The sequence below is a fragment of the Taurulus bubalis genome (assembly GCF_910589615.1).
Source record: "Taurulus bubalis genome assembly, chromosome: 12".
NCBI lineage: Eukaryota > Metazoa > Chordata > Actinopteri > Perciformes > Cottidae > Taurulus > Taurulus bubalis.
The window spans coordinates 3,861,424-3,876,186 of NC_136600.1; the positions used below are offsets into that span (position 1 = coordinate 3,861,424).

Here is a 14,763-nt window from a genome sequence, read left to right on the forward strand (position 1 = left end):
GTAGTAGCGGCTTGTAACCCGGCTTTTACGGTACTCGGAGAGGTTGTTGGGTCTTAGAGGCAGAAACATGTAAAGTCATGAGTGTTTCAACAAAAGAACACACACACTGTACCGGTTTCTTTCTTTTTGTGTGTGTTTTGTAACTGCTATCTATTTTTATATTTAAATTATTGTAACTTATTGAAGAGGAAGTGAAAATAAATAAAAATAGTTCAAGTAAACTGTGATAGTGTCGCCTTTTTAAGTAATGGAATCCACTTCATCCTCATCTTAATGCACAGGATGCAAGATGTACCGAGGACTGAGGGGTTACGCGGGTGTTGCATTCTTTTGGATGCTAAACAGTTGAGATGAGAAGGTCGACCCGCGACCTTACTGTGAAATATCACGGGTTAGCATTCAGAGTGAGTTATTAATAACTTACAGAAACATTGCATGCAGTAGTCCACCTTCTCTCTCTCTCACTCTCTCTCTTTCTCTCTCTCTCTCTCTCTCTAACACACACACCCTGAGCCACCACGGTCGACTCCGCTTGTCTCTGTCCTTGAGTCAGTCCTGACAATGATGCGTAGACTGACGTTTGTTTCAAATATTTGAGAAGAAGCTGTACAAATACACTCTGAACCATCTACATGGCATTTTAGAGGAGGTTCACAGTCTTTGTTTAAGCTCTGAATCTGCACAAGAATGGTTTTCACCATCTTTTGTTAGCTTCTGATTGGTCATTTCTGGACCTTTCAGCTGCGTTTGATACAGTTGACTACACTCTCCTCATCGCTCGCTCAGAGCGCCGTGTTGGCATGTAAAGCACATGTGTTGTGATAATGGACGGTGAACAAATAGATTATTACAGTTGTAAAATCAAACTTTTTCCAGCTCAGACTTTTAGCTCAGGTCAAGTCCTTTTTACACACACACACACACACACACACACACACACACACACACACACACACACACACACACACATATATATATATATATATATATATATATATATATATATATATATATATATTTGGATTGCACCATCCAAAGCTTTTCTATTTCCCAACCAGGTTTAACGTGTGTAGTGTTGGGTGGTCTTGATTTAAGTGAATCCAGTAGTTCAGTGATGTTTCTATCCTTCTCAATTCTAATTGCATTTCTCCCATTTCCACATTTAATGTTGATTTTGGGGTTGTTTTAAATGCACCGAACATATCTCAAAGCCTGATATTGAATATGATCTTCCTTTCTGAGAGATGTGCTTACTGCTGATCCGTATCACAGCCATAATCAAATATTGATATAATTAATCCACCCTATAATGCCTTCAATGCAGTTTTATCTGCCCTACTTTGGGCATGTAATGAGTTACATGCTGTTCATTTTCACCTGTTCTACAGTTATTTAACACTGACGTTATTTTAATGATAATTTCATCAGCTGACCACCTCTGATCTTATGAGAGTAGACAACACTGATGAAATAATAAGCAAAATTTGATTTGAGGTTTGAGTTGGTTTATATCTTTCATAATTGAAAGGTGTTTATGGAATAGTTAACTCACTAGTACATGCACAAATAGCACTGTTGTTTAATAATACAAAAATAATATCTTCATTTATACAGCACATTTCATACAGACCATACACCTCTTAGTGATGTACATTTATAAATACATAAAAACAAAACCTTTTTGCAGATAAAATAAATAAAAAACAAAATAGTGCATTTATTTTGTAGTAATGTTTATGATAAAGAGGATCTATAAGTGTAAGTGGCATGTGATATGAAGTGAAATGAAATGCCTCTCACATATAACATCTCCAGTCTGGCTTCAGTTCAACGTCTCACCATCACCGTCTCCAAAATGATCCGTCCGGGTCAGAGTTTCCCTCCAGGTGTGAACGTTCTCCTGTCAGCTGTGTTTATGGATCACTCCACTTCCAACGCAACCGTTATTAATGAGTCCTTCCCTCACTGGGGTGTTCGGCCTTAACACATTCTAGACTATTTCATTTGAGCTTTACCTCATTTCCAATGATTTATCTTGTGAGGAACTTGTCTTTGTAAATCCCCATTTATATGCCCATTCTTCTATTTTCATAATCCCATCCTGCAGTTCGTTCCTGAGAAATGTTGATGGGCAGAACAATGAATCGAATAATCTGGAGAATGATCGGCAGGATAATAACCCACGGTTGTTGCAGTGATGCAATCAGGGTTCTTATAGTCATGGAAAACCTGGAAAAGTCATGGATTTTTAAATGGTTATTTCCAGGCCTGGAAAAGTCCTTGGGGAAAATAAAATTCCAAAAGTTTTGGAAAAGTCATGGAAGGAGGATGACGTTCATTTACGCTGAGTTTGAAATAATGAATATGCTTTTAAAAGAAAGACGCTCAAAATATAAGCAGGCATACATACAGACATCTATATAAATGGTTATTCTTTTAATCAAACTATTGTCTCTCATTCATTTGTGTCATTTGAGGTTTACTGTATGCTTTGTATTCTCATTGTTAGTTTAAATACTACACTTCACTTTTTCAACCCAGATTCCACTAAATGTTTGGTCAAGGAAATTTGGTTTAAAGTCATGAAAATCCATCAAAATGTGTATGAACCCTGTACAATATTGGCGATAACATACACACATTGTTCAATATCTAATTTAAAGAAACTAGTAATATTATTTATATATATATATTACATTGCATTTACATCATACATGAGAGAATGAAATGTGATTATGCCTGAACATTTCCACCATAACTGAACCACAACACAAATTAATTATCGGGTTTTTATTTTGAAAACCGGAAGCCGCATTCCTCCGCTCCTCCGTGAAGCCGCTCGCGGTGAGAAGACACGCGCAGGTCGTACGCAGTCGCATCCCGTTGGCCGTTTAGAGGACCGGGCGCTCGGCAGTACAGCGCGCGCGCTTTCTTCCCTTCAAACGCCGCCGTCGCGCGCGGACAAGATGAGGATCTCCCCGTGGGACCGCTGGTTCTCCACGAGCTGCTGCCGGTGCTGCCATGTCCGCACAGGGACCATCATCCTGGGCGTCTGGTACATGGTGAGCGCCGCTCAGTGTGTGCAGCGTTACTGCGCACACGCACAAAAAATAAAAACAATAATTCAACCCTCACTGACAGGGAAGGGTTGAATTATTATTATTGTTATTTTTTTAACAAATCTTGAATCTGTATAATTGTGCTATACTTGAAGTGACTGAGGTATATACTATAGGCCTGTAAAAGAGGGTTCTGCCTATATAAACTGGCATTATATTCACTGAATTTCAGGTGGGTTCATCCTCTAATTTTATACATGATTATGCTTACGATTGGGAGCCTTTTAGAAATAATGATGTGTGCAAACATGCACATGCACCCTCTCTTGATGTGTGAAACTGAATGTGCAGGAGAGAGGTTACCTAACCCAAACACCACCCGTGGAAATATGCTCCCTCCGCTCCCTATGAATAAATCAGCATCGGGCCCTTCAGGTAGCGGCTTCTGTGACCGCCCAGAATGTTCCATTACATGCACCTGATCAATGGGGACGTGTGAGTCATCTTGCATAATAAGCTGCGCCAACACAAAGGCTCCTGTGTGTGGAGAGAGGTCTTATTCTCAGTATGTGGGGTTTCTAGAGGCTTTGTGTGTTTTTAAGCATGTGCGTGTCAGTGTGTCCGTGTTGTTGCCTCTATCTACCCATATGTCCTCTGTCCCTAAGCTCATCAATGCCGTGGTGTTACTCATCCTGCTCACGGCGCTCAGCGATCCTGAGCAGTACCACCTGACCAGCGCTGAGCTGGCTAACGACCTGGATGTCATGGATGACGCCAGTAAGTGCACTACTTGTGTCTCGCAATACCAATCGGCTGCGTAGTTCTTATTTTTTCTGCATTCTAATAATATCTCAACAGCTCCGTCTCATGTTGTTCCGTTTGCTCGGGTAAACAGCTTGTTTGGGTTCTGTGAGGAACCTCTGCAGGGTTTGTGTTCCACCTGAGACTAAAGCTTCAGCCCGATGTCCATCGATGTGGGCCGCTGTGCGCCTCTGGTTGGGAACGACTGTAGTGTCCCGGTTCTGAGCGATGAGGGTGTCCCATGGTGCTGCAAGAACCCAATCCGCCGGTCTGTGGGAACAAGAACCCTGTGATACGGCTCAGATGTTTTAGGGTTGTTGAATATTCAACAAGCTGTAGTGACAGCTGTTTTGTTTCTCTAAACTTTGACCCCTCTGCCGCTCCATACGGAATAGAAATATGCTGCTAATTATTAAATCAGATGATCAACACATTTTTGGATGTTTTATTTTTGTTTATTTATGTTCCTCTGTTTCGTTTTTTCAAATGAATAGTGTGTCGCTCTACGTTCACACTGCAGATGAACGTGGCCTCAAGTCAATTGTTTTTGGGGAATCTGAACTTCAGATTCGGGCCACTTGCACATGTGGTCCTTAAAACCCTCTGGACCCCAAGTCTGTGGCCTTGGTGTTCACTGCAATATTCAATTAAATTCAGTTTATTTTGTGTAGCCCAAAATCACAAATTACAAATTTGCAATCTGTACACATACGACACCCTCTGTCCCGGGACCTCACATCGGATGAGAATATAAAAGTCCTGCTCCTCTCTGGAACCAACACAACCGTGGCTAGAAGTAGAGGGAACTCAAACATGTATTTTGTGCAGTATAACACAGTTATATTGCCATAAATCATAAAAAAAGAATTTTAGAATTTTTTGAGATAATTTATTTGACAAAAAATGTCAAACAATGGAGAGAAGAACACGATTAACATGTCCTCGTTACCTCCTCGCCGGCCTCCACTGCACATCAACTTCTATATTGAGCCGTAAACGCTGACTTCAGCAGACTCCATGTTTTATACTGTACCGCAGTGTGCTGCAGCTCAGCTCACACTGGAATCTGATAATAGCCACATTTTAAAGTTACAAATAAATCAGACCTGAGGAATAAATGTGGATTGAGCACTGAAGCTCGCAGCGTGAACGCAGCGTTGTGTCCGGCAGCAGCAGACAGCTGGACACAGAACTCTCAGGAGTTGGAGGAGACCAAAAACAGAGCCAAAAGGAGAGTGAATATTGGACTTATCCATATCCACTTGGTGTGACTGTATGTTGCTGGCAAACACAACAAACATCTCAATCAATCGCAGCTTTCTGACTGACCTTTGAAGACGGCCACAGCTTCTTCTATTCTTGGCATTTCAGATAATTGGTTTAGAATGTTCTAGATGTCTGATTCCGTCGGCCCTCATGACACTCAGCTAAATTAGACTGAGAAAGAAGAAGTGGGATAATTTGCCTCTCTGTCCACTTTGATGAGCAAACGTGATTCCTCCTGTGACTCAGGGCTCCACATGTCATTGAGAGTTTATAACGGATGTACTTGGCCTTCTAACGGGTCACAGAGACGTTTCCCCAGCAGCGCCACATGTTCTGCACTCGGTTCAGTTTTCCCGGCGCTGTCCTTACGTAACGCGATGATTAGTAATGTTATTTTGATACGAGGTCATGCTGACATGGAGCGGAGGGCTTAATCCTCTCGTCCGGTTGATGGAATTGGTGTTCGGCTGAACGCGATGTTGCGAACATATTCACAAATTTGATTTTGAAAATCCAAACGGCGTTCCTGAGCCGGAGAGACCTCACACTGACTTCTAACCCCGCCTCTCTCTCTCTGCCCCAGACATGTGCATCGCCTCAGCCATCTCTCTGCTGATGATACTGATATGCGGGATGGCAACATATGGTGCATTCAAGGTAAACCAATGATTCCTGAGATTATACTGCTGATTACGACCAACGCTGACTGTGTTGTCGGATCAGAGGATCCTCAAGCGTTCATTTCCAGAACATAAACGGGTTTAAAACAATTTGAAAAAGATATGAATGTTGCCAGGCTACAGCTCCGCTGCATCTATTTTTGAAGTCTTTGGAAATAGAACTAATCCAAATAGCCCTACCCTTTATTTAATTCTCTTTGAACACACTGTATACGACCCAGTTCAAGCTGTGATTTATGAAGGAGCTCAGCTTGTTTCCCTGCTGCTCGCAGATGAATAAGTCTACATAACTGTTCCTAAAAAAAGACACATATCTTTGTTTCAGCTGCGCGCCGCCTGGATCATCCCGTTTTTCTGCTACCAAATATTTGACTTTGCGCTCAACGCCCTGGTCGCTGTCAGCGTCGTGGTTTACCCAAACACAGTGCAGGACTACCTGCAGCAACTGGTGAGGAAAGTGTTTTCCTCTGAGAGCTGAGGAGGGCAGATGCCTCTACTATCTCGCGGCTGGTGCTCCCTTTAATCTCTAATGAACCGTCTGCTGCTGCAGCTCATGTGTTTTGTTCTGTCTCCCGGGCAGCCGGATAACTTCCCCTACAAAGAGGAGATCGCAGCTCTCAGTAACGTGTGCTTGGTCCTCATCGTGCTGCTCTTCATCGGCTCCATTCTCGGCTTCAAGGTAACGCTGTCACACCTTCATTCATGCTATTAGCAGCACTTATTGCAGGCCTGCCAGGAATTATATGATAACAGAAAACATTGTTGCACAGGCACCTGGTTCTTTCTGTCCAGATGTAGACCCCAAGGATGTGTAATGGGATCTACGGATAGCTACTTTGCCGCTGTTGGCTTTCCCACAATATGGGCAGGATTTAATATCGCAGTGACAAATTACCTGTCTGTCACTTGTATCTCTTTAACCATGCGGCATGACTCGAGGGATGTCAATCGATCCACCTCTAAGGCAAGGCTGAAATATCTCATCAGCTATTGGATGGATTGCCATAACGCTCATGGTACCCAGATGATACATCCTACTCACTTGGATGATCCCTGACTTTTCCTATATTTGGAATGAGGAGGAGTGACATTTTGACGCCGTATACGGCTCTGGTTGAGACCTGTCAATCACCTTGTAGCCCCGCCCTAAAGCATCCCCTGCTTTATGGTCTGTTTGACTCTAAATGACCATAATGTACTAAATGAACATCATGCTGTATTGAAGAAGACTTAAAACTAGAGATTGAGACATAAACTCATGTTTACAATGTTTACTGAGGGAATAAATCAAGAGAAGTAGAGTCATTTATATAGACTTCTATACAACCAGAAGAGTCGCCCCCTGGTGGTCAGGAGAGAGAATACAGCTTTAACACATGAAGCATAGACTTCTATACAACCAGAGGAGTTGCCCCCGGTGGACAGGAGAATGAATGCAACTTTAACACATGAAGCATAGACTTCTATACAACCAGAGGAGTTGCACACTGGTCACACTTCTGGTCCAGGTCCAGCCCCACAGAGCTGCTAGCATGGCTATATACTATCAGTCTTGTTCTTTTGTATTGTGTCGCTACAGATGATCCAGTAGAGTCGTCAGATAAGTTGTTGTGGTTATGATGCAGCTCTGCTGACAACCAATCACATTTGCATTCTGTAATAACCAATGCCAAGTCTGAGATTATAAAACAAACAGCTTATTTTAATAGCAGTGGTTGTGGTTTGGAGTATCATAGATGAATTCCTTTTTTCGATTGGATACGCTAATTGTTCTTTATTAGTGAGACCCAGAATCGGTTCTGACCGATGGAATCATTTGCTTTGCACAATCGGCATTGTTATCAAACCTTTTGCTTGGCGTAATGGGAGCTTAATTGAATGATCTCTGTTGTTCCAAATGGATGTCCTCCGGTTCCCACGGAGGCTGTTTAAACCTAGCAGTCAGAGCATTGAAGTGGCTTCTTTATTTGGTTGCTGTAGAAGTTAGAGAGCTCTGTCTGGCTTTAGTGGGTGCCAGCGGATGGATTCAGCAGATGGTGTTGTGTTTGGCCGGGGAGTTCCAGTAGCAAGCTCCCTGCCGAGAGCCAGATGATTCCTGGATGACAGAGAACAACAGCAAGTTGTTTTTGCTACTCTGAATATAGAATATATAAGACAAGACTGTTACACTTCCACCACAGCTTCCCTTGGGATGAGATGACCTCATTATTTTATATACGGTTTCCTGAAACTACAATTCTACTAAAAAACTATAGCGTGAGGCTGTACTTTGAGCTAAATTCATGCTAACATGCTCACAGTTGAAACCTCCTCCTCCATCTTAGCGTAGCTTGTTATCATGCTAGTTAGCTCAGAATGGAGCTGAGGTTCATGGGAATGACTATTGTGTCACGAACCAAAGTCTTGGAGAATTTAGTTTTTTGACCGTACGATGGCGCTGAAAGGCCAAGGGTTTTTAGCAGAGTTATTACAGTTAATCCCAAGAATAACATGAATGTCTGTAAAATGTTGAGACGATCCATGAAATGGTTGTTGAGATATTTGCGTCTGGACCAAAGTGGAGGACAGACCAACAAGTTATCCATTGCGCTAGCAGGGCTAACAGCCATCTGTGTTTTGTCACGAGAAGCTGAATATGTATACTTCGACACATGAACCAAATAATGTACCACTTACCATAAGAACTAAGAAGTATATTTTAGATTTTTGTGAACTAAGATGTTGACGTGATGCAGTTCAAGCTTCTAATCTGCGGTTGTGTTCTCTTCCTGTGCGATGTCAGGCCTACCTGATGGCTTGTGTGTGGAACTGCTACAGATATGTTTGCGGCCGGGGGGCTTCAGAAATCCTGCTCTACGTCACGACCAATGACACCACGGTAAGTCCCCTCTACCACGCTGACGTCATTGTTTGAAATCAAGGTTTAGACGATAAGGGCGCCGATATCATATCCAGTAGTAGACCAACAGTGTGTGCCCCTAACCCTGAGGTTTTTACTTTTCTTTATTTTTAAAGGCTCAGTCATTTCATAAAACAGCTGGAGAAGCTGCAACGGAATTAGTCCTGCAGTGGAGGGTAGGGAGCAGGGGTTAGCAGGTGAAGGATAGGAAGCAGGGGTTAGCAGGTGAATGATAGGAAGCAGGGGTTAGCAGGTGAAGGGTAGGGAGCAGGGGTTAGCAGGTGAAGGGTAGGGAGCAGGGGTTAGCAGGTGAAGGATAGGAAGCAGGGGTTAGCAGGTGAATGATAGGAAGCAGGGGTTAGCAGGTGAAGGGTAGGGAGCAGGGGTTAGCAGGTGAAGGGTAGGGAGCAGGGGTTAGCAGGTAAAGGATAGGAAGCAGGGGTTAGCAGGAGAAGGGTAGGAAGCAGGGGTTAGCAGGTGAAGGGTAGGAAGCAGGGGTTAGCAGGTGAAGGTGAGTTTGAAGAGGTGTGTTTTGAGGGCTTGCTTAAATGACGATCGGGTGGGAGCTTGACGGATGTGGATGGGGAGGGCGTTCCAGAGGGGGGGTGCAGCGACTGAAAAGGCCATGTCACCCCAGGTCCGACGCTTGGTCTTGATGGTCTTCAGAGTGTTCAAATTGGCGGACCTGAGGCAACGGGTCGGGGCATGAAGGGGGAGGAGGTCTGAAAGGTAGGGAGGGGCCAGATTGTTTAGGGCTTTGCAAGTGGTGAGTAAGATTGTAAAGTCAATCCTGTATTTGACTGGGAGCCAGTGGAGGTTGCATAAGACCGGGGTGATGTGGTCATAGCGGCAGGTGGAGGTGAGCAGTCGAGCGGCAGAGTTCTGAACATATTGAAGTTTGTTGATAATTTTGTTGGGGGAGCTGTAGAGGATGCTGTTGCAATAATCAAGTCTAGATGTTATGAGTGCATGGATGAGAATTTCAGTGGTGGCAGAGGACAAGGAGGGCCGGAGGCGAGTAATGTTCCCGAGGTGAAAGAAGGCAGTTTTGGTGACGTGGTTGGCGTGGGGTAGGAAAGAGAGGGTGGGGTCGAGAATGATGTAGAGGTTCCGGACCTGGGTGGAGGGTGTGACGATGGAGCCATCAATGTGCAGAGAGAAGGTCTGGGCTGAGCGGGTGAGGGAGTTAGGGCCGATGAGCATTTCAGATTTATTGCATAAAGGAAGTTTTTTTTTTTATTGCTGGATTCTGCTGCATCCAAGATTTTATATCAGTGAGACAGGAGGTGAGAGTGGAGTGGGTGACTGAGGTGATGGTCTTAGAGGAGAAATAGAGTTGGGTGTCGTCAGCGTAACAGTGGAAATCAAGACCATGACGACGAATGATTTGTCCAAGTGGGAGGATGTAAATGATGAAGAGGAGGGGACCAAGCACCGAACCTTGGGGGACACCGTGGGCCACTGGGGAGGTGGAGGATTTGCAGTTATTTATGGCAATGAATTGATGTCGGTCTGAGACACATGAGGTGAACCAGGAGAGGGCAGTGCCAGTTATACCAAGGGATTGCTGGAGACGTGAGAGTTGATAGTGTCGAAAGGCAGCGCTGAGGTCAAGAAGGATGAGGATGGTGAGGAAGCCAGAGTCAGCAGAGAGAAGTATGTTGTTTGGGATTTTCAGTGGGGCGGTTTCTGTGCTGTGTTTTGAACGGAAGCCGGATTGGAAGGGTTCGTAGAGGTTGTGGAGATTGAGGTGGGACTTGAGTTGTGATGCAACAGCTCTCTCAAGGACTTTGGACAGGTAGGGGAGGTTAGAGATGGGCCGGTAGTTATGTTTTTTCAGCACGGGGGTGACACCAGCAAGCTTTAGTGGGGGGGGGGGGGCGAGGGGGGTAATACAAAAAAACTTCATGAGTTAAATGACTAGAAGCTCTGTCTCTAGCTGACAAACACATGATGTAGTGCTAAAGCTTCATATCTATAACTAGGTCAATAGCTTAAATCACTGGCCACTATCCCATATCTAGCCCATCTCTAAATCTCTGGTTTTGTCTGATCAACAGTCCAAAACCCAAAGATGTTCATTTTACTGTCACAGACAACCAGCAAATATTCACATTTTAGAAGCTGTGACCAGTACAAGTTTTGCTTTTTTTCCTTCTTTTTTTTCAGACACAACCTAAACTATTAATTCATTATCAAAATATTTTGCATAATAATTTTTATCTGGAACAATGAATCAATGTATCATCCAAGAATGAAACAAATAGTCAAGCTACTTTGTACTGAACCAAAAAAGGGTTTATTAAAGTAAAACCTTTCGTTTTACTTTAATAAAAACTTCCCCAAGGTTATTAATATTTGCTTTGGGCCCTCCCCACTATTATCTTAAACTTCCCATGTTAATGGAACAATCATTTTGACAAACGGCACATTAGGATTTCACCAAAACAGAGGACACACTGATGCTTCATCCATGAGTTGAACACATAATTTGAAAGACCCTTTGCACCAAAACTGGTGTCATATTATGTGACTTTAACAAAAAGCAATTGACAGAATTATCATCATTTTGCACTATTTGACTCTTTTTGTTTCAAACTGCACCTGCTCTCTTGCGAAGTCATGTGATCGAACATCTCACACTAACCTAAGTCTGTTTCTCCTCCTCTTCGCCCTTCATCAGGTGCTGATGCCTCCGTACGACGACAGCGTCAGCGTCCCTCCCAAGCAGGCTCCTCCCCCGTACACCACCGCCACAGCATGAAAACATTCCCAGCATCCTGCTGACCGGAACCCCCCCTACACCACCCCAGCAAGATGTATGCATCACACTGCCTCTCCAGCGTACAATATATCCACGGATATATTGTAGCTACACAGACATTCCAGTACACCCATGCATGCACCGACGCATATTAATCACCGTATGCACATGCACACACCTCTACCACCACGTGACCTCTCATCCCTTCCTGTTGTTTCATTGGTGAGCTCGTACCGCCTCCATGCATCCTCTGTTTCTGTTTCCAGACGTGAGGTGCATTTCAATGAATTTGAACTTGGGTGCAAAAAGGCACGCGAAAGTGTTAGATACTATATATTTGTATTACTTCTAGTCACGCTCTGTGTGTACCGCAATAGTGTTTTGTGTCCTACCTTTGATAGTCACATCTAACTTATGCACAAATGATCTTGTTGCCCGGAGTGATGAGTGAACAGTCGCTGTGTGTTTCCCGTTTGTCTCGTGTCTGCTCGTGATCATCGTCGGATTGCCTTTACTCCTAACTTTCTCTCTGATGGAAGGCCCTTTACGGGGCGACCCATGTGTGAAGTGTCCCCTCGACTGGAAGTTGTCCCAAAGAAACGCGTCTGCCTGTATTCTGACATGATCACAGAGCAACCTAGTGTATATTGAACATATCTCCTTCTTTTCCCGTTTTATTCCTCAACAAACCGATCTGTTGTGCTGGTTGACCGTCATAACTTTAAAATGTGACCGTGTGTTTCTACTGATGGACGAGAAAGAAACGCATTCCCGGCTATTAATCTATTCTGAAAGCACAGAAGCAGTGCTGATCTGGAATCAGTGTGCTCTTTGAAGTTGCTATGAATGAGTCGCTCGAGGAAACGTGCAGCGACTCTAGATCGGGGCCCTCTGGCTCCAGGAGCTCAGTAAATACGGGCCCGCTTGTGTTTTTTCAATTGAAACCATTGGGAGCTTCTGTTCTGTGTAAACATACACGTTTGCTCCACCAGATGCAGCTATTGGCCGGCTGCTTCCTGGACACAACATGTCGTGCAAGGACACACAAGTCAAACCTGTGGGCTGCTGCTGTATGAAAAATAAAAGATGTATTTGTGTATTAAAAGTCTAATTTCACCGACAGATTGTTTTGTTTTATTTTGAAGGTACAAGGTTGTCCGTGAACTCAAAGTTTTGGAGGTGTGGGGAGTTGATCCAAGCACCACTTAAAGATGACAGTCGCCTGCAGGACAATACACATACATGTTGTCTTAGAGGACAGAATTCAAACGTGTTCAAACTGACACCTGTAATGAAAGATTTTACTATAGATCTGTTAAAAAGGAATGAGGTCTCTGAATCAAAGTTGTCTTAAGTCCGTTTATTCCTGCAGGAAGGAAAAGTCTGTCACAGCTACTGGCGCAGCCTGTAACACAGAATTCAAAGAAGCAACAGTCATCAGCCCATTTTATAACACCATGAGGTCTCCGCCTCCACCCCCCCAATGAAGGAGACCAAGTTGCTGAGTCTGTTCGAGAAACATGAACCCCCACTGTCCCCGCCAAACAGAACGTACATCCCCTTTGTCCTGACAATCAACACCTTATCTGTTTACGACCCCTCCATATACAAATGAAGACAGGTCAACAAGATCTCTGATCCCAGTACTTTCCCATCTCCTGCCTCAGCCATTTGGTCCCTCACCTCTGAGGATCATCTAAGGTTCAATTTAGACTGTATTGTTACAACACTAAATTTTCCCATTACACACCTCAGCAGTATAACCGCTGATTCGGATTTTTTTCAATAAATTACTTATTGCGTACAACACGGGAAAATAAGTGTGCAATGTCTAACCTTTAAAAACCTTTTCAAGCCTTGAAAGTATTTTTATTTATTGAACGTAAGAACAAGCTTTAGGGCTCATGCCCACCTCCACCTATATCTCATTATGAAATGTTTAGCTGTAAAAAGTATCCAGAGGTTTTCTTGCTGCCTGACAAGAGGCGTCTCCGTGGTTTGAGTTAGAGGAGGAGGACCGAGAGGGGATGGAGTCTGGGGTCTGCATGTTTACCGTCTGGAGCCACTCGTGACTGATTCCTGCTGCTGGAACTCCTCTCTTCACTCAGAGGGCTTTTATTGAGAACCTTGCTAACGGGGTAAGTAGGTTTTTATTTATTTTCCTGATAGCAGGAGTATGTTGAGTGGCTGAGCACTGCCGGCTCTACTCGCATACTTAAAGGATAAAAAACTCTTCTTTTTAAAACACGTGGTTAGAAAAAACAATAGAAAAAAACAGAAAGGTAGAGAGGAATCACCAGCTGGGACCTGTATTCTGTGTTTACTTAAAGGATGGATTTCATTGTAGTTTCCATCAGCTGCATCGGGAAAAGCCATCAAAGGCCGGGGAATGTGCAAAACAGAAATCAGGTCCCATGAAACCCCGGTAGGTACTCGCTGTGTTCATGTTTCGTAGTAAACACACGCCTCGGCTTCCACTCGTGAGAGGGGTTGCTCTGTGACGACGTCACCTTTCAGACACACACACAATCTCTGTCAAAATAAATCCTATTTAAAAGAAAACGTGAAGGATCATTATATGTTTCCAATGCGTTATTTGCCGCTCACGTAGCAGTTTATAATCAGTTTTAAATGATTTGGAAAATTATATCCATATTAAATGAATCATCTGGCCACACATTATGGATAGTGGAAAACATTTAAGTTTGATACTGTGGTCTTTTGATATTTAATTATTATTATCACTATTATTATGTGCATTATAAATGCTACTAATAATAAACTTAAATACTTAAATTAATGGTGAAAAATCAAATAAAAAATCAATCAAATAAACCGGCAGCTCAGATAAAATGAGATATGCTTCCAGATCAGATGTTCATGGAGGCGACGTAGAAGAGCCATATTTCCTGTGACAGGTTGTTCTGGAGCCTCGGGGCTCTGGATACAAACAAAACAGAAGAACAATAGACAATACATTTGTTGCGTTCATGGATAATTGATGAAGAGCTGTCAGACCTGTGGCAGAGAGACGTCAAACAGATGAGAGGTCAGAGGTCAACCGCTCTGTGGGATGCAACATGGATGTGTGACTCCCGCAGGTCTCAGGTCAGCTGCTCCATGTACTGCAAACAGACACTGAGTCAGTGTCGTCACCCTGAACGGAGCTGAGGGAGACATTCAGATCTCCATTCAGAAGTCCGGAAATTCAAACTTACGTGTTGCCTTAGAACTAAGAGTCGTCCTCTATGACCAATGCAACCGTTGTGCTATTTCTACCGATCACAGACAGGT

General features: G+C 43.6%; 1 protein-coding gene across 1 annotated transcript; it reads left to right on the forward strand.

The window, feature by feature from the left end:
• Positions 1-2,966: 2,966 nt before the first annotated feature.
• LOC306744819 (lysosomal-associated transmembrane protein 4B-like) lies at positions 2,967-11,469 on the forward strand (the record flags this gene model as incomplete). The annotated part of the gene is made up of 7 exons (XM_079227508.1): positions 2,967-3,062; positions 3,725-3,836; positions 5,710-5,783; positions 6,132-6,254; positions 6,387-6,485; positions 8,589-8,684; positions 11,389-11,469. The coding sequence occupies 7 exons, from the start codon at positions 2,967-2,969 to the stop codon at positions 11,467-11,469; spliced, it is 681 nt and encodes a 226-aa protein (XP_079083634.1).
• Positions 11,470-14,763: the final 3,294 nt, after the last annotated feature.